Source organism: Centroberyx affinis, unplaced genomic scaffold, assembly GCF_046629955.1.
Source record: "Centroberyx affinis isolate AG114_WGS23_722 - 3 ecotype Tasmania unplaced genomic scaffold, CSIRO-AGI_Caff_v1 ptg004422l_1, whole genome shotgun sequence".
Classification (NCBI taxonomy): domain Eukaryota; kingdom Metazoa; phylum Chordata; class Actinopteri; order Beryciformes; family Berycidae; genus Centroberyx; species Centroberyx affinis.
Genome location: NW_027282099.1, coordinates 28,895 through 50,000, shown reverse-complemented (window position 1 = coordinate 50,000; position 21,106 = coordinate 28,895). Strand labels below are relative to the sequence as shown.

Sequence of the window (21,106 nt, the reverse complement as noted above, 5' to 3'; positions counted from 1 at the left end):
AGGAGACACTCTGAGGGTAGAGAAAATCACAAATAACACGAAAGAGGAAATTAATGAATAAATAAACAAACAAAAAAGACAATTCAAAAAGAGAATCACACAGATCAGTAGCACATCATTTAAAACAGGTGCAGTTAAGGTTAACCAGAGTTGATATCTTTGACTGAAACTGTCCCAGGGGAACAAGGGAATCATATTTCAACAAACCCTGTAAAATATTCCAAGTACGCGGAGCACAAAACTTAAAAGCGGTCTTTCCGAGGTCTGTGGAGACACGCGGGACCTCAAGTGTTAGACAGTCCTGGGAGCGTGTGTGGTAGGCTCCAATACTCCAGTGTGAAAGTGAGTTTGTAAATAAACATAAAGAGGGCCAACCTTGTTGTACAGGATGCAATGGTGGTACTATAACTATCACCTGTTATAACCCTAAGAGCTGAGTGATAAACTGCATCTAATGTCCTGAACACACATGATGCAGGACAACAGACTCAGACTAATAATAACCTTTATTTGTGTAGCATCTTTCATACACAACATGCAGCTCAAAGTGCTTTACATCAATAGAAGGCAGATCAAAAAACAGATAAAAAGATTAAAAAAAATATTAAAAAATAAAAAAGCTTGTGTAAAGTCATCAGTGATTTGAAGTTAGTTTGACACTAGTTCAAGTTCAAGTTCAAGTTTATTTATATAAACATGGTGAAGAGGAAGAAAAAGATACTGAAGAAGAAAAAAGGAAGAAGATGAAGAGGAATAGAACGAAAAAGGTGAAGAGGAAAAAAGACAAAGAAGATGAAAAATGAAAAAGATGAAGAGGATGAAAAAGATAAAACATAGGTGCAGAAGAAGAAGATGAAAAGGAAGAGGAAGAAAACGAAGATAGTGAAGAAAATGAAAAAGAGGAAGAGGAGGAAAAGACAAAGAAGACAAAGATGAGACAAAAAAGATGAAGCATGGGTATAGAAGAAGATGAAAAAAATGAAGAAAATGAAAAAGAAGAAGATGAAAAAGATGCAGAAGAAGAAGATACTGAAGAAAATGAAAAAGAGGAAGAGGAAGAAAAGACAAAGATGAGACGAAAAAGATGAAGTATGGGTGTAGAAGAAGATACTGAAGAAAATGAAAAAGAGGAAGAGGAAGAAAAGACAAAGATGAGACGAAAAAGATGAAGTATGGGTGTAGAAGAAGATGAAAAAGAAGAAGATAATGAAAAAGATGAAGAGGAAGAAAAGACAAAGAAGACAAAGATGAGACGAAAAAGATGAAGTATGGGTGCAGAAGAAGATGGAAAAGAAGAGGAAGAAAAAGAAGATACTGAAGAAAATGAAAAAGATAAAGGAAGAAATGACAAAGATGAAAAAGATGCAGAAGAAGAAGAAGAAGAAACCATCAGAATAAGAATCAGACGAAAATGAAAAAGATAGAGGAAGAGACAAAGATGAAGCGAAAAGATGAAGTATAGGTGCAGAAGAAGATGAAAAAGATGCAGAAGAAGAAGAAGAAGAAGAAGAAGAAGAAGAAGAAGAAGAAGAAGAAGAAGAAACCATCAGAATAAGAATCAGTACAATCTGAACAAAATCAAGATATGAGACAGAAATCAGAGCATCAGCAGATAAAAATAAAAACCTCCGAGGCCTCGTTTCCACTTCAGTCGAATCCACCGCTTCCGCCTCACACGCGGTTCCTATTTTGGCGAGCGAGGGGCGAGCGAGGAGCGAGGGGCGAGGAGCGTCCGAGCGCTAACGACTTAACGAGCGGCGTAAATATATTGGCGATATGAATATGTAGGAGGAGGAAATTGTATGTGACCGCCGCTGTGAGGCAAATTAGCCCCGAGACGCTTTAAAAGTCTGAAAATGACTTTCCTGGCAGCGAGTCGCACCCGGCGCCGGCCACAGCCAAGTGTGTAATGAGGTGTTGAGAGCTGTAAAGAGAGAGAGCGTGCACGGATTACACACACACACACACACACACACACACACACACACACACACACACACACACACACAGAAGGAGAAGAAGAAGAAGAAGTTCCTTTCCTTTCCACGCACGCTCTCATACACAACATCCATTCATACGCAAACACACACTCACAGACTTGCATCCACACGCATAACACACACACACACACACACACCAATTTGTGCACACACACACACACAACACACACACATTTGTACACACACACACACACACACACACACACATATCGACAATAATTGCTCAGCTTTACACATGCACACGCAGATATAGAAAACTATCACGCAAACACACACATTCACACACACGGACTTTAACAACTGCAATCGCACACACACACACTACACACACTGCGCACACACACACACACACACACACACACACACACACACACAGTAAGGGGTGTATAGCTGCAGTCATTTGCAGGGAAGAGGCTGTAAATAATGGGTATTAAACTGCTGTTGGCAGAGTCAAATACAGTGACAGAGCGGTGGCTTTACTCCTCTCTCTCTCTCTCTCTCTCTCTCACTCTCTCTCTCTCTCTATGTCTCTCTCACTTTTAGTTTTAAACACACACACACACACACACACACACACACACACTGTCTAGGGTTAAGTGGTATGCATTAACAGTGAATATTAAATACTAATTCCAGCCTGTAATTAAAGTAATAGTTCCTCCATGCTGAAGGAAAGGCACTTTGTCCAGAAACTTCTCCTTGTTGTTCAGAAATAAAATGAAATTCACTACAGCGGCATGAAGTCAGTTTTGCATTTACATTTCACAAAGTCACACTCACACTGTACGTGTCAAACGGAAATAGTGAAATGTGAAAATCACCACATATTCCAAACCACACTCTCGTTAATAAGAACTTCATTTTGCAGTATGTGGTGAACGTAACCACTATATTAATTCAATTACACCTCTGAGATAGTATTTAATTATCATTATAACTGCATATGCCACAACCCCAGGCAGTTGTGTGTGTGTGTTTATTTGTGAGAGAGAATGTGTGTGTGTGTGTGTGTGTGTGTGTGTGTGTGTGTGTGTGTGTGTGTGTGTGTGTGTGTGTGTTAAAAACAAAGAAAGAGACATTTCAGTTTGTTACTTACCCAACACCTCATTTTATTTGTCCATAAATTAGAAACTGACATGTTTTCTGAGAAAATAATTACTTAATTACTTAATGAAACACTAGTGAAGTTATTCTTAATTTACCTTAATTTTTAAATATTGGCTGAATGAATTTCAGGTAGCGATTCTTTTACATGAACAGCAGAATAAACTTCAATTCCTAGATCAGCAACTTTACAGCCAGTAGTGAGGAGGTCAAAGGTCAGAGGTCACAGCATCCTGACAATAGATAGAGCAAATACTCCTGTGTCCGTGAAGTGATCCTTTATAAGGGAGGAAATAAGAGATGAAGAGAGGAAGGAATGATTTATTTTTTATTTCAAACAAACTGCTTACATTTATATTTACGTTTATATTTATTTATATTTACACCAGGCTATCTGCATCTTTCAGAAAGCCAAATTTAAGACTTTTCAAAGCATTTTTACTGTTACCTGGAATTTAATTGAAGAACCAAAATGAAGAACCAAAGCTGGAAAAAAACAGCCAAATGAAAACATTTACAACTGACAGTTAATGAAAGTTGTGAAATTATGAATGGGCTGAATAAGAAAAAGGATAAAGGGAAATTATTTGTTAAGAGACATGAAGTCTGACTGTGTTTAGTAAAGCAGACAGGAGGCAGATACTGAATCTGTTCTGGATTCATCTGAGAGTGAACCAAGAAAAGTGACATTACATGGAAAAATAAGACCTTGAATATCTGGATTTGAAACATTGTAATATTTTTTAAGGCCCTCAATTTATAAAATAAATATAAGATAAATTATTTGAAGACTTTTTCAGACTTTAAAGGGCCTGAGGATACCCTGTATGAATCTTTTAATTTTTTAATTTTTTTTTTTTTTCTCAAAATTTGGATTGAGTCTCTTCAAGTGTTATTTCTGTCTGGCTGTCTGGTCTCAGTTTGCCATTCAGAAGCACAAAGTCACTTTTCACAGTTTTAGGTCTATTTAAATCCTGCTATTTAGGCATAAACAAGCAGCGATTGTATGGAAAGAGACAGGGGGCAGGACACAGTCCACACACACACACACACACACACACACACACACACACACACACACATACACACAAACAAAACACAGGCCCTCACTCAAAGCTGCACACAAAATGCCTTCAGTCAGGCAGACAGAGATTCAAAATGGCCGACAGTTGGATGTCTCTGTGTGTGTGTGTGTGTGTGTGTGTGTGTGTGTGTGTGTGTGTGTGTGTGTGTGGGAACAGAGCGGAGTGTTTTGTGTTGAGAAGTTGGCAGCATCCCAGTGACGGATCCATACAGACCGTCAAATAAAGACTTCTCTGTTCTTCTCTTCTGGGGGGAGAGAGAGAGAGAGAGAGAGGGAGAGGGAGGTGGTGGAGAGACAATGGGAGAGACAGAGATAGACAGAGAGAGAGAGAGAGAGAGAGAGAGATAGACAGAGAGAGAGAGAAAGAGAGGAGGTGGTGGAGAGACAATGGGAGAGACAGAGATAGACAGAGAGAGAGAGAGAGAGAGAGAGAGAGACAGAGATAGACAGAGAGAGAGAGAGAGAGAGAGATAGACAGAGAGAGAAAGAGAGGGAGAGAGAGAGAGAGGAGGTGGTGGAGAGACAGAGAGAGAGAGAGAGAGAGAGAGAGAGAGATAGACAGAGAGAGAGAGGAGGTGGTGGAGAGACAATGGGAGAGACAGAGAGAGAGAGAGAGAGAGAGAGAGAGAGATAGACAGAGAGAGAGAGAGAGAGAGAGAGAGAGAGAGGAGGTGGTGGAGAGACAATGGGAGAGACAGAGAGAGAGAGAGAGAGAGAGAGAGAGATAGACAGAGAGAGAGAGAGAGAGAGAGAGAGGAGGTGGTGGAGAGACAATGGGAGAGACAGAGATAGACAGAGAGAGAGAGAGAGAGAGAGAGAGAGAGAGAGAGAGAGAGAGAGAGAGAGAGAGAGGAGGTGGTGGAGAGACAATGGGAGAGACAGAGACAGAGAGAGAGAGAGAGAGAGAGAGAGGAGGTGGTAGAGAGAATGGGAGAGACAGAGAGAGATAGAGAGATAGACAGAGAGAGAGATGCTTTGCAATTGCATCACAAATTGCCATTGAAGAATTATGTGTTCAACTAAAGTGTAAATGTGTCTGAAGCAGCTGTCAGCAGAGAGCAGCTGAGTCAGCTTGTTGTGGTGTGGCTGTAGATCCATTCAGTAACGTTCTCAGTAAAAGTGAATAGTGTGATAAGGTGGATTTGTTTCCAAATGTAGGTTACTGTGACACAGTAAACTGTCTTGTCTTTAGCCCTAGTCTCTACTCCAAAACATGAAGAGTTGTAGCTTGAGAAGAGTCAGCTCAGTTAACCTGAACAAACTGTTAGCTAGCTAACTAGCCAGCAAACACACTGATGTTAATGTGAACATGCTAACACTAGCTGCTACTAGCCACGTTAGCTAGCTAACTAGCCAGCATTTCATCATGGCAGTGAAGCACCTTTTGAATTGAGCAGGAGAGTTAAGGTTGGACGGTATGAAAGGTATGAAAGAAAGGAAAGAGGAGGGATAGAAAGCAGATTAAGTTTTTATGCATTCATACATACATACCCACACAGGTAACACTTTACAATAAGGGACACTAAGTTAAGGGTTAGTTAATGCTTAATAAGCATTAACTAACCCTTAATTAACAGTTAACTAATGTGTCTGGTAATCATTTACTAATGGTGTTCATGTTAACTAAGGTATTAATTTATACATTATTTAATAGTCATCTTTATAAACTCTTAAATAATGTATAAATAAATACCTTAGTTAACATGAACACCATTGGTAAAGTACACATTAGTTAACTGTTAATTAAGGGTTAGTTAATACTTATTAAGCATTAACTAACCCTTAACTTAGTGACCCTTATTGTAAAGTGTTACCCATACACACATACACACATACATATAGTACTATATAACATTTCTCAGAGGCAGAGCAGCTCCACAGACAGAAATAATCCCATTGGTTAAACCTCAGTGGGCGGAGCCAAAGAGCTACAGTGTTTTGTAGCACAAGCTAGCTAACTGGAAAACTTGAAAGGCAGGAACTGTGGTCAAATATAAATGGCAATGATTCATTCCTTCATGACCATGTCATTCATGATGTTGGAAGTTCAGCAGCTAACTAACTAGCTTACCTAGATAGCTTTAGGCTAATATGGTTAGTTTGAACTTGGAAGGTCGGTTAGCTAACTAGCTAACCTATTTAACTCGACTAGATTACATTTTTTCAGTTAGCAGCAGAGCGATAGGCTTCATAATATTAGCTTCCTCCTCTCTTACCTCTTGCCTTTCTCACTTCAGTCTAATGTTACTTAGCCAGAAAAACTGTGGTTCTTTAGCTCCGCCCACTGAGGTTTAACTCAACCGATGAGATTATTTCTTCCTCCAGAGCAGCTCTGCCTCTCAGACATGTTTGTACAACTAAAACTGCAATCTGCAGAAAGAGGAGTGGAGGTGAGAGTGTATTCAATACCCTTGTTTGTGTGTGTGAGTGTGTGCAAGGCGGTGTGTGTGTGTGTTACTGTAAATGTGACTTTTCAGACACACACATGTCCACAAACATACAGACAGACAGTCACATGTGTACATAAGCATTATCCCCATTCATTTGGGGGTTAAACTCTTGTTTGTCTTTCATTTCCAGTCATATTTTTCAGCTCTCTGATGACTCATGAGATAAAATCTGTCTTGCATGAGCAGAATACACGAACACTGGCACACACATGTTCCACTGAACCACACACTGGCCGCTCACAGCCTTAAATCAGCCACCAGTGGCCAAGATAAAGCAGCAGAATAGGTTCAGCCCATGGTCACTTGCTGCTAGCTGGCCCTTCATGTTCAGCATTCACGCTCAGCCTGGCTGGAAACAAAATCCCTCCACTCACTGTCTTATCTGGTCCAGGATCCAATTTACATGGTGAAGTGGAGGATATTTCATCTAAGGCGGGAACCATGTATACCACACAGCATCAGCCAAGCTATCCTCACATCTCTAAACTCAATCCACAAGGACTCAACCATAGCATCCAGGAACTTAACGTTCAGGATTTCTCGATCCGCCAAAACTCTGCCTCTCGAAAAGGATTCAATCCCAATGTTGGAGTCGAGGATATTTCACCTAAGGAGGGACACACTCTTTACCATCGGCATGGCAACAACCATGTTATGTAGGTATTCTGTTGTGATTCCAGTCAAATTAAGACTGTAATAAGATGAAAAACAGTAAGAGGTAGGGTATACTGAAGAATGCTTGAGCAACATCTTTGTCTCTGATGCACCGGATTGAATTTCCCTAGCTCGCGATTCTCCTTTTAAATGCAGTAATTAGGTGAGAGTGTCTCATTATGACCGGAATAAGAGTGAGTAAGGTAAAGTGCAGTGAACTGGATCTCTTGTTCAACGTCTTCATCTCTGACCCAGCGGACTGAACTGAGCCCTCAGTCGTGGATCTAGTGCTGAAACACCCACCTCCAATTTGGACTGGATGTCATATAAGGACCTGATACTGATGTGACTTCGGAGGAGAATGGAGAGATGATGAGAGGAACTGAGATGTGACGCGGGGGGAATGATTTGTGACATAAACAAACGGGGAGCACAACGTCGACCATAGCTATTTTACTAGCAGCCACTCACTAGTTTTCAGTTCTGATTTTATGACTGGAATAATGATTGCGCAACATTCTTGTCTCTGACACGGCGGACTGGACTCTGGAAGCCCTGGATCTCGGTTGGAGGCTGAGTCTGAGTCTGGATGGGGAGCTGGTGGGACGTTAAAGACGAGCAAACTGGGACGCATAGTTTGTTTTATTTATTTAATACAATTTATTTTATTTTATATTAAAAACGACTTTGTCCATTTATTTTCTAGTGTTTTTCCCTTCCTGAATACCAACAGAGGGCAAAAGAAAGAAAGTCCCTTTTTTTTCCAGCCTTTATTTATCCAGGAAGCTTAGCTTAGCGTTAGTTACACACATTCACACCTGGGAGTAAAACCTCAGTTTTCTCCCTCTGGAGCAGCTGGGGGTTCGGTGCCTTGCTCCAGGACTCCTCGGCAGCATTAGTTCAGGAAGGGGGGGCTGTCTCTCCCTCACTGCCCTGCCCGGGTTTCCCCAGCCGGTCTGGGGATTCAAACCGGCGACCTTCCGGTCACGAGCCCGCCTCTCTGACCGCCACACGAAGGACAGCTGAATCCAAACAGTACTGTATTTATCTGTTTGGTGATGCACCTTTTTTTTTAACAAAGTGTTTATTTCTACTTCTGCACATTTGAATTGTACACAGCTGCTTTGCCAGGAAATTAAAACAAAAACAACATGAAATGGGGAACTATTCACAGTGCGGCAAACATACATAAAAATTTGAAATCATGGCATCATGTACATCCACATAGAGAGGAGTCTCCAAACAAAAATAAAAAATAAATAAATATATAAATAAATGAATAGATGAAAGAAAAGTAACAGATATTAATCTTGGCCAAATTCACATTTAAGTCAGTACAGCTCCTTATCACATTGGTAATCTAAAATAAGCAATTACAGGAGCCCATCGGTTTGTCTGTCTTTACATGGAGTTTTGCTGTTATTTTTTCCATTGAGTACACTTTCATTAGCCTATATTGCCATTGATGTAAGGTGGGTGGCAGTGGTTTGAGCCAAGATAAAGTTTTCATTTTGTTTGCCAGCAAGTAAGCCTTTCTCTTTTCCATAGCTCCATCAGGGATTGCTCCTATAATATAATACAATGGGTCTAACGGTAAATCAATGTTCAAAATGGCAACTATTTCTGGTGATGCACCTTTTAACCCCTATTCTCCCTCTTCTCTCCTCCCTCCCTCCCTCTCTCTCTCTCTCCCTCTCCCTCTCCTCCTCCAGCTCTGTCAGCAGGCCTCCAGGGCCAGAGCGCCTCCTCTGTGAGCTCTGAGATCAAGTCTGAGGACGAAGGAGACGAGAACCTGCTGCAGGACGCCAAGGGCATGGAGACCAAGAAGGAGGAGTCCGACTCCAAGGAGCTCAAAGCTATTGACAGGTCAGATCTAGGTAAACCCCGCCCCCCCTCAGACGCTCGCTTCCATCAAACACCTCGGCTGGGCTGCGCCACGCCATTTCCCAAAATGCTTTATGCTCAGAGAAGTTCCTTGTTCCACATGTCATTGATAAATCTCTCCGCAAAGACAGAAACTATTCCAAATCTGATACTTGATTGATCCTCCTCATGTGAAGAAATAGATACTTAAGTAGTTCTTGGAGTTGAGAAGTAAGAATCTTCTCAATCACAAGGCGGGACCTACCATAAAATTGTGATGATTCAGCATCTTTTTTGGGAAGGAACAGGATATTTTGCAGAGATCCGGAGAGATCTGGGGTCGGATTCACCAATGTGTTCTTTAGATAGATCTTAAGAAATGACATAAGAGGAAATTTTAGGAAGTTCTTAAGAAGGCTCTTAAGTGCAATTCCTCAATATTTTCTCAGTAACAGTCTCATTTCTTACGAATTTCTTTAATTTTCCTACTTAAGAACTTCTCAAAATAGGGCCTGAATTAATTCTGGTTAATAAACTTTAGGCTTACTGGCTTACTGAACTTTAATTTCAAGAATACCATTTATTCCTAGGTTTTTTCTTAGGAAGAAACATAAGAAGAAAGTTAAGAAAATATATAAGAACTGTTTTCGAGAATAGCATTTTTTCCTATTTTTTTTCTTAAGACTAAAGTTAAGAAAAAAATGGCACTTGAGAAAATTTTGTGAATCCAGCCCCTGGAAAGAAAGATTGACAGGAACGATGGCAGAGGGATAACGTTTAGCAAGACTCTCACCCAATCAAAAGGCGGCAACCACAAATAAAACAAATCAATGCTTTCACGGAGATCAATCATCCTGACCAGTCAGTAAAAATGAAATGTTTTGTAGTTATTGGAGAGAGAAAGGAGACAAGGAACGACTCTGAGCTGTGAGTGTTTTGGGAACCCAGCCTCTGGACTTTTTGATGAAGCGACCGAGTGTGATGAGAAGCAGCTAAATAAAACGACAGGAAGAAGACGTTACAGTGCAGAGACCCTCTGTGCACCGAGCCTCTGTGTCCACCAGGCGCTCTCTGTTGACACGGTGGACACGCAGACCTGGTCCTGGTCCTGGTCCCGCCTGGCCGGACGGTCTCTCTCCACGGTCTTGAGCCTGGTTTTAGCTGTTTCTCACACACACAGCAGAGTAGAGCCCACTTCAACACTCACAAACAAGCCGCTACGCAGCATTCAGGGCGGGAAATAAACATTTACATTGTGGTTTAGTGGATTTTAACAGCAGCCCAGACAACCAGCCACAGCTAAAATTAACATATATATCATTATTGTCAGCTAGAAACCACATATCTGCAAAAAAAAAGTATGTTTTTTAGGTAGAAGAATGCTTATTTTATCATCGATGCACAGATTCAGTAGGTTTTTAACTTCTTTCATTGGCCCAAAGGCCGTGAAACTCACCAGTGGTGGAAGAAGTACTCAGATCTTTTATTTAAGTAAAAGTAGAAATACCACAGTATAAAAATACTCTGTTACAAGTAAAAATCCTGCATTCAAAATGTTACTTCAGTAAAAGTACAAAAGCATTAGCATCAAAATGTACTTAAAGCAACAAAAGTAAAAGTACTCATTATGCAGAATGGCCCATTTCAGAATAATACAGTATATATTATATTATTGAATTATAATTATTGATGCATTAATGTGTAAGCATCGCTTTAATGTTGCAGCTGGAAAAGGTGGGGCTGATTTCCACTACTTTATATACTGCTGGGTAGCTTACAGTAATCTATAATAATACATCACAATTTATTAGTTGATTATATTTTGTATTAATAATCTGAATCTGCAAAGTAACTAGTAACTTAAGTTATCAAATAAAGGTAGTGGAGTAAAAAGTACAATATTTCCCTCTGAAATGTAGTGGAGTAGAAGTATAAAGTAGCATAAAATGGTAATACACAAGTAAAGTACAAGTACTTCAAAATTGTACTTCAGTACAGTATTTGAGTAAATGTACTTAGTTACTTTCCACCTCTGAAACTCACTCAACACATGACAATATCAGCTTAAAATTCAAGTAAGTAAAAACACCAAAATTCAAAAGTTATTGTTATCGATTGGGATGTCTGGGTCAGCTGAAATGTTTTGTTGTTAATTTCCCGTCCCGAGTGCCGCTGTGCAGCTCTCGCTCTTCCCAGGAGAAACAACCTGTTTGTAGTTTCCACCTGGAGGAAGACCGAAATATCAGAAACATTTGGATCCCAAACCCCAAAGATCTGAACATGATGGTGGCGGCGGTGATGATGATGATGATGATGCTGATGATGAAAATGATGACTTTGATGATGATAGTGGTGGTAATGATATCATTGATATCACCACTGTGAAAATTGACAAACTTGTTAAGTTATTTTCTCTTGTATCCAGACTTATCAAGCTTATTAAAGTGTTTAATTTTTTTTTTTTTGTGAAATCATTTTACTGCACTGGCAGATAATTTCACCGTTTCAACAAATTTTACTTTTTTACTTACTTACTTTTTTTTTTTTTCAGGACATTTTATTGGTAAAAGTGAAATTGTCTTGGAGAAAGTTTCTTGTAGATTTTCTTCATTGTTTTATGATGATTTTGTGACAGAAGAAGTCATATTGGCATGAATCAAGTGAAATTTACTGAAACCAGCAGATTATCTAACAGTGCAGTGAGAGAATTTGACTAAAAATATCATGAAATAAGCTGATAGGTCTGGAGACGAGATAAAATCACAGCTTGTCTTTTCTTACAGTATTGATCATTTGGAAAACGACAACAAAATGACCCAGGTCTGTCATCTCAAAGAGACAACCTGGTAAATAAAGGTTAAATCAAATAAATTAACAGTCAGGTTGCTTTAGCTGCTGATAATTGATCCTGATACTTTGGTATATTTTGTTAAATTGGTGAATCCTCTTGTAAAAGTCAGCATGTATTTACACAGCTATGTATGAAAACAAGCCTGTATACACAAAGAGATACTAACTGAACCTTCATCCTCAAATCCTCCTCCTCCTCCTCCTCTTCCTCCTCTTTCTTGCTCCTCTTCCTCCCACTTCTCCTCCTCTTCATCCTACCGCTGTTACCTCTCCGCTTCCTCCCTCTACTTTTTGTTCCCTCATCCTCCTCCTCCTCCTCCTCCTCCTCCTCCTCCTCCTCCTCCTCATCCTCCTCCTCCACCTCATCCTCCTCCTCCACCTCTTCATTGGTCACCGTAGCAACAACGACGACGAGGACCTGTCTCCAGAGCAGAAGATGGAGAGGGAGAAGGAGAGGAGGATGGCCAACAACGCCCGCGAGCGCCTGCGCGTTCGCGACATCAACGAAGCGTTTAAGGAGCTGGGCAGGATGGTCCAGCTCCACCTGAAGAGCGACAAGCCTCAGACCAAGTTACTGATCCTGCACCAGGCTGTGGCCGTCATCCTGAGTCTGGAGCAGCAAGTTAGAGGTCAGTAAATTAAATTAAAATGATGATTTTTACCTAGCTAGTCGCACCTACTGTAGTTCCTGGTCCTCCAGAAGGCTGTTTCCGCCATCTTGAGTCTGGAGCAGCAAGACAGGTAAAAATCATCATTTTAATTGAATTTACAGGTAAAACTAACCTCTGTCTTGTTGCTCCACACTCAAGATGGCGGCCACAGCCTGCTGGAGGATCAGTAACTAGGTGTGACCAGCTAGGGATAAATTATTTTTCATCTTATAATACAGACAATATAAGCCTAGCTATTGATGCCAAGTTACTGACTCTGCACCAGTATTTTATCCTGAGTCTGGTTTCAACAAGTTAGAGTTAAGATTTGAAGCAAATTTAATTAAAATGATGTTTCACTTTAGTATAAAGCAGTACAAGCCTAGCTAGTGACTCCAAGTTCCTGATTCTGCACCAGACTGTAGCTTTTATCCTGAGTCTGGTTTCGACAAGTGACAGGTTAATTCAGTCAAGTCAAGTCAGTGCAGGTTTACCTCGCTAGTCACACCTAGGTACTGAGTCTTACTGTTAGATTAGAGTGCCATTGATATTGATATATAACGATATAAAGCTAGCTACTCACACCAAGATCCTGCACCAGACTGTGGCTGTCATCCTGAGTCTGCAGCAATGGGATTTTACTGTGGAAACCTTCAAATTCTTCATGTTTTAATGTTTTTTGTTTTTTGTCATGTTTTAACTTATATTGCAGGATTACATGTTCCTCTACAGGGTGAAAGTCTACAGTCCCATGGGCTTTTGAAATCCTTTCAAACCCTGTTGGATAAATAATAATAATAATGATAACCTTTATTTGTATAGCATCTTTCATACACAGCATGCAGCTCAAAGTGCTTTACATCAATAGAAGGCAGATAAAAGGCGGCAGATAAAAGACAGATAAAAAGATAAAAGTCATATAAAAGAACAAGCAAAATGCATTGCATTAGATTAAAAAACCCAAACATGTACAGTTGTCAAGCTGAATAGCTGGTGCAACATTATGAACCCAGATACTGACCCGGGGTCAGTTTGAAGAGCTCTGGAGCTGGAGGTCACTGTAGTTCTACTGCCACAATTTAACTATTATTTACTGTTAAACACCTGACTATTACTGTATGATAAGCCAGAGGTTAGTGCAGCCAAGTCATTTCATATATAACAATATAAATTTAGCTCAGACCAAGTTACTGATCCTGTGTTTTACCATGGGGGTTATACTGAGCTTTTAGAGGTTAGAAGCTGCTTTTGCTGTAAAATGTTAAATGTTAAATTAAACAGCAATATAAACTGGTCAGGCTGATTTAATGCACCAAGCAGCGACTCTCATCCTGTTCATTATGTGACACTAACATGTTACAACATAATAACAACATAAAATATAATATAGGTGATATTAGATGAGGTTATGTTAGGTTATGTTATGTTAGGTTGTGGCTGTTAGACCATGGACCAAGTTAATATCACAATTAATATCACTATTAATTGAATTTAAATCGCCCATGTATCAGCATATGCAGTGTTGTCTGAGATCCAGAAGAGGGCAGTGCCACCTGTTGATTTGTACTGAACCAGTCTCAGGTTATCAGTTCAGTCTGATTGGTGCTTTATTGATCCTGCGGAGGGAAAACGTCCTTAAACTGTGAAACATCACGAGAGAAGAGAAAACACAAGACGAAACCAGACAGAGAAGAAAAATGAAGAAACAGTCAGTAACCTGCAGAGTTACTGACTGTTTTCCTTAGATGGTTTCAGTTCACTCTTAATAACGGCTTCTGTTCCTCTCTGTCTCTCTCACTTGTTTATGTTTGCTTTGTGTTTGGTTATGCGGGAACTCCACTGTGTGTGTGTGTGTGTGTGTGTGTGTGTGTGTGTGTGTGTGTGTGTGTGTGTGTGCATGCTTCCCCTTGTGTCTGTGTATCCATGTGTGTGAATGCATGCTTCCTTGTATGTGTGTGTGTGTGTGTGTGTGTGTGTGTGTGTGTGTGTGTGTGCGTGTGTGTGTGTGTGTGGTTGCATTCCCCCTGTTTTCCCGTCCAGAGCGGAACCTGAACCCGAAGGCGGCCTGTCTGAAGCGTCGCGAGGAGGAGAAGGTTACCGTGACGTCCGATGGAACTCCTCTCTCATTGGCCGCCGCCCACCACGCCGCCGCCGCCATGGGCGACGGGCCGAACCCCATGGGACAAATGTAAAATGCAACAACATCTCCTCCCCTAAATGGTCAGAAGATTTCACTTATAAACTAATCTGCTGTTGTACCATCTGTACCGCCCGTTACCTCCAGTGATTAAGATAATCCACCGCCCCTCCCATCAGCCCTCGTTAACTCAAATTAAGCAGCAACCAATCAGGAGCCGGTGACTCGATGAGTCTCTGTAACCCCCCCCCTCCAAAAGAATTACACATCAATCAGTGACTTCAATCAATCATTTCAATCATCTGTTCAATCAGTTCTAAGGCAATCAAAAAAACGCCTTCCATGAAAATGAATTGAGCTAAAAACATATTTTATTTTATTTTTTTACATTTTGGCTTCAAATTAATAAAATGAAAAAGAAAATTCCTGTTCTTCAGGGAAAGAAGTTATCAGTTGGCCATGCTGAATTTGCGTACAATTGATTTTTCCACATTTGGTTTCAAATACAAAAAATCCATGTTGTTTAAAAAAAAAAAGGCTAAATTTAAGTCTATTCAAGTGTGGAATTTGGGTGAAATTTCCCCCATAAAATATTACTGGTATCACATTGTATTGTAAATATTATTGGATGAATCATAAAATATTACGTATCTTTTGATGCAAAGTGATTAAAAATTTTAAATTAAAGTGACTGAAAAAAAAAATATAGATATATTATCGCAAAACTGGCACAACTGATAACATTGGGGCTGACAAGCAAAAGAAGCCATAATGTAATTCTCTCTATCATGGGTACATCCTAACAACAGATTGGCAGTAAGTGTGCTTTTAATGTGTGTGTGTGTGTGTGTGTGTGTGTAGGTGTGTAGGTGTGTCACTGAATGTGTGTGTTTTTCACAGTTTTGTTTTCTGTTGAAATAGTCATAATAGCACATGTGGTCACATGTTGTGGTTGTGTTTTGTCAGTGTGTGTCTTCAGATCTCACTGTGTGATGTGACTGTGTTGTAGTTCCTCTCCTGCGTTACCTTGACGATGAGCCAAAGGTTTGAGACGAACGCAAAGCAGTCGTCACATCAGTCGTCAACTCTGTGTTTTCTAGAAGGACGGAGTGTGTGTGTGTGTGTGTGTGTGTGTGTCAAGAAATATTGTGAAATGAGCACTGACTCAGAAACACAGACTACATATTGTGGACGCAAAGACGTTCCTCCACCAGTAAAGGATCATGTGACAGCAGGAACATTTTCACCTGTTCCTCAAATGGAAAGGTTGACCAACAGTTAAGTTTAGGCAACTGAAACAACTTTGGTTAAGATTTTTCATGGTTAAGTAAGAAAAACTTTATCTGAAAATGCAAACTTCCCTCACAGTAAAAAAAACGTCTTCGCATGAGTTGGAAATTGAACCCGGCGGCTATTTGTGTTCCTTCGATTTCTCCACCTGGAAATGTCGTTTTAGAAGAAACAAGAACTTTTTTCATCTGCTGATACAAGAAAACAACTTTTTATAAAATTATTGGTAACACTTTACAATAAGGGTACATTAATTAAGGGTTAGTTAATGCTTAATAAGAGTTAAATAACCCTTAATTAACAGTTAACTAATGTGTCTGGTAATCATTTACTAATGGTGTTCATGTTAACTAAGGTATTAATTTATACATTATTTAATAGTCATCTTTATAAACTATTAAATAATGTATAAATTAATACCTTAGTTAACATGAACACCATTAGTAAATGATTACCAGACACATTAGTTAACTGTTAATTAAGGGTTAGTTAATGCTTATGAAGCATTAACTAACTTAGTGACCCTTATTGTAAAGTGTTACCAAATTATTATTACATAAATTACATACAATACATGACATACAATACAAATTACATACAATTACAATTTACATAAATTGAATACATGCATAAAATTAATATTCCACTCATGAATGGCATTAAGTGATGCTGTCGCCGTTTCCTGCAGCTTCTTCATTTCATGATCACAAAGAAATGAATTGGCCTAACATGAGCAGCTGGGATACTTATACACAAGTTTTGTCTGAAGATGAAAGCATTGCCTAATGATTCTGGGCGGCATTTTATCCTTATCTGATGGTTTACAGTAAAGTAGAGACATGGTGTGAGAGAGAGGAGGATGGTTCGACTGCTAACACTGAAATGTCAGTCTGAGGTGCAGAAATTGAAAGAACTACCAAACACATACGATACCAAACAGACTCTACTGACACCAGTCCGCCCCCCCCGACCTCCACACACTTAACTTTCCTCTGCACTATTTCAGTGTCAGTGTCAGTGTTTCTAGTCGTGTCTCTGCCTAATCTTTTCCTGCTGGAGAAACACATTTCTACCACTTTTTGTGCACAGAGCGAGTTATTTGCATTTTAAAAGAGTGGGCTCATTTCACAAAATTTCAGGAAGTGTGTGTATATGTGTGTGTGTGTGTGTGTGCTCTGTATGCGTATTTGGATGTTTAAGAACTGTCTTTTCTCTTGAAACACAAGCTGTGTGTGCCTGCCTGTGTGTCTGCGTTGCGGAGCAGGGAGTGTGTGAGCTGTTGTGATGAGCTGTAGTCAGAGGAGACAAAGGTCAGAGTGTGTCAGCGATAAGGAGGAGAGACTCACAAACACAAACACAAACCTTTTCTTATCGGCCAAAGTTTTACAACGGAAGAACAAATAAAGAAATGCATTTGTTCTTCTCCATTTATAGAGTGGAGGTTTTTATAGGTTTCATGAAATTAACCCAACTCATAAATGACTGTGCCAACTTTCAGTTCAAGGAAAAAGGAGAAAATTCCCTAAGCTTCCTTATTCTGTACTGAACACAGCTGTGTGAGTCATTAATTATAATAATTATGGACAGATTTGTCTGTTTATAGTTATAGTCGAGCTTTGTTAATTTGTTTATTTTGCTTTTTGCTTAATTTGTTTTTCCATACATCATAGAAGTGTAGAGTAGAGTAAGGGACATGTTTCTGTTTCTATAGTTTCCTTTAGAGGTATTTGTGTGTGTGAGACTGTGTGTGTGTGTGTGTGTGTGTGTGTGTGTGTGTGTATGCACATGCATAAATGTCTTCCTTCCTAAATGTCTTCCTCTCCCTCTGTCTCTATCCCTCTGTCTCTTTCTCTCTCTCTCTCTCTCTCCCTCTCTCTCCCTCTCTCTCTCCCTCTCTCTTTCTCTCGCTCTCTCTGTCTCTCTCTTGCTCTCTCTCCCTCTGTCTCTGTCCCTCTGTCTCTCTCTCTCTCTCTATCTCTCTCTCTTCTCTCTCTCCCCTCTCTCTCTCTCTCTCTCTCTCTCTCTCTCTCTCTCTCTCCCTCTCTCTCTCCAGGTCCAAGCTGCCGGAGTTCATCAAGATGATGAGTGACCACTTCCTCTGACAGCGTTCCCATGACGACCCAACAACCGATCAAACCCGTTGATGCTTCAGCCTGACCAATCAGATACACCGACCCTTCAGCCTGACCAATCAGATCAGCCATTTTTTTCCTCTCGTCTGTCTCCCATCCTCCTCTTCGCCTTCGTCTTCTTCTTCTGTAGGAAACGAACTGCAGAGTCGTATGAGTTGCTTTCGCTACTTGCACCATTTTTGCATCTCCAATTGAACTGAACTGGATGCTTCTTTGCGGAGACGTAAAATGGCCGCCACAACATGGCCGCTACAAAGCGGCAGTTTATGGGAGCTTTGACACCAAGTGGAAGCAATGGACAAAGTCTTTGGAATCACATCATACAAGAAATTCTTCTTCTTCTACTACTACTTTTTTCAGCATTCCCAGTTTTAAGGAACAAAAAAGGGTTCTATACATATATATATAAATATATATATGAGAAAAGAAAAAAATTAACAAAAAACTTGATGGAAAAAAAAGTGCAACTGGGTGCGGGGGGTGGGGGGTGGGGGGGGACTGCTCAGAACGGAACAAAACATATCACAAAGTGTTGTAAAAAAACAAAAAAACAACGTTGCGCAGCTGCTGCTGAGCGGCTCCGCCTCTCTGACTGAATGGCAATCTAACGCCACACTGTGGATGAAGCCGTGCCTGATCTCCTCATGGATGCAAACGAGTCAGATATAGATACACACGGACAAGCAAAGACAAAAAAAAAATTACATTAAAATAAAACAGGAAATATCACGCAAGCGGGGTACACACTCATAGATTCCCACCCAACTACACATTTTTTGGATAAAGCAGAGATAAGAGGACATAAAGAAAAAAATTGAGAGAAAGAAGGGATTAGGAGGCAAAATCTGTCGCAACCTTGCAGCTCTTCCAAGGTGCTTGAATTGCTGAGTGAACTGAACAAAAACAAAATTCAGCTAAACTTGGTGAACAAGTAAAGAAGGAACTTTTATTTTGAAACAAATGCTTTTTGACTATCATAGATGCATACAAAGAAGCGGGGCTAAGCAAGAGAAACACAGCAGGGGGCACTCTTCCCCCTCTCATGCATTCCCATCTAAACTGCATATTTTTTAGATTGTCGGTGTACAAAATCAAAACATTTATGTTGTATTTTTGTTAGCGTGTCATGATGTTAGCCATGTCGACTCTGTCAACAGACTGTAAAATTGTTGAATTGATCACTTTGTAATGCTAACAGGCATAGAGAGAGACTGGAGGCAGTTAGCTGTACCCGGATGGCCCGTGTGTATCTATTGGGAGGAAGAGAATACTTAGACGACAAACTAATCAATCAATCATTCAATCAATTAATCAATCAGTGAGTGGCTCTAGAGGGGGTGGGGTATTTAAATTAAAGAAGGTAGAGAAATTATGTAAAAGAAAGAAAGAATCATGCAATAATGAAAAAGTGTACTTCTAAACATGGCGGGAAGGAACCTGATGATGATGATGATGATGATTTTTCTTGACACCCTGGTCGGGGGTTGCAGTGTGGGATAGTGGGACAGATGCAAAGAAGACAACAGAGAGGAAGAGAGAGGGAGATGGAGGAGGAGAAAATCATTGGTGCCAGCCTGGAGCTAGCAAACATCCTGAGTCAGAATCTAGAGATTTCATTGGACGTTCCAGAGCAGGCGGAGACGGTGATTGGTGGCCAGGCCATTGTGGTAAAAACGAAAGAATAAAATAATCATCACTCCTCCATGTTGCTAGGCAGATAGTTGGGAGGATGGATGGGTGGTAAGATAGATAGATAGATGGATGGATGGGGAGATGAGAGAGAAGCGGACTGGATCGAGCATCGAGGTGAATCCTGTTCCAAGTTTAGCACGTTCCCTGACTGTCGTCTCTCTGAAGCCCTGAAGTATGAGACCCATAGAGAGGAAGGAGAAATGGATGATCGAAACGGACCAACATCCCAGGGAGTTAGAGATAGGGAGAGGAAAAGAAAAATGGAGAAAGAAGGGCAGATTGATTGAGAGAGGTTGCTCCAGTAGTGATGAGGACGCTGCAGTGGAAGCAAGGGAACAATCATCGGGGTGAGGGGTGGATCTCTTAGTAGTCAAAGCATTCCTGTGTTTGATGTGTTAGATTCCCTCATTCCCTGGTTTAGTGTCAGGCCCCCTCTGCCCTCCATCAGTCCCGAACCCCCCTGACCCGGTCTCAGACCCTTCCCCAGCCCGGAGCCCAAGCCTTATCCCCTCTCCCCCCGGTCTTAAACCCTCCTCAGCCCGATATTTTAACCCCAGCACCCTGACCCGAGCCTTACGAGCCCTAAACCCAAGCCCCACCCCTCTCCCCAGCTCTAACCCCACTTACGCAGCCCCAGAGATGCAATTTGAACATTCACACTTCTACCAATGTGCCTTTTTAGAGTTCATATCATTCGAGTTGCCAGAGGAGGACATTTACCTGGTCTTTTAATAGGATGCAAGCTTAGGGAAACCTGTTCTTAGTCGTTAGGTTCTATGCAGTCAGGTTTTTTACCAGACCTGGGAATTTAAAAAAAGCTAAAAAGGAAAAAAAAGTATTTTTTGGATAAAAAAAACAACCTAAACTGTATTTAATGTACTGTATGCTTATATGTAAGTAGACAGCGTGTTCTGGCTTCTAGCCAATGGGACAGACGATTGATTTAGTAAGACGAGTCCCCATCCCAGTCCTCCCCGTCCTCTCAGTCCTCCATAACCCCCCAACCCCACTTCCTTGTTCCCAATCCCAGCCCTGTTTCCATAGTGAACAACGCGTCTGTTCTTGTATTATAGCTTATCAGCTTTTTATCAATATTTGATCGGCTTGTCCGTGAGCCAATGTAGTCTTCAGTACAAAGTGTGTGGTTGTATGTTGTAAAACAGATTTTCTTTTTTGGTTTCTCTCTTTCTTTTTTTTAAG

The 21,106-nt window shown here is 40.6% G+C and overlaps 1 protein-coding gene across 1 annotated transcript in view; it reads left to right on the top strand.

Annotated features, from left to right (window-relative positions):
• Positions 1 to 18,595, top strand: part of LOC139665016 (transcription factor 4-like) — a gene marked incomplete at its 5' end in the record, with an annotated part of 18,836 nt that extends 241 nt beyond the window's left edge. Inside the window, 4 exons of the mRNA XM_071543952.1 lie at positions 9,005 to 9,158; positions 12,405 to 12,634; positions 14,696 to 14,843; positions 18,136 to 18,595. Coding sequence (XP_071400053.1) covers positions 9,005 to 9,158; positions 12,405 to 12,634; positions 14,696 to 14,843; positions 18,136 to 18,184 — 581 coding nt within the window. The remainder of the gene's footprint in view (positions 1 to 9,004; positions 9,159 to 12,404; positions 12,635 to 14,695; positions 14,844 to 18,135) is intronic.
• Between the last annotated feature and the right edge of the window lie 2,511 nt (positions 18,596 to 21,106).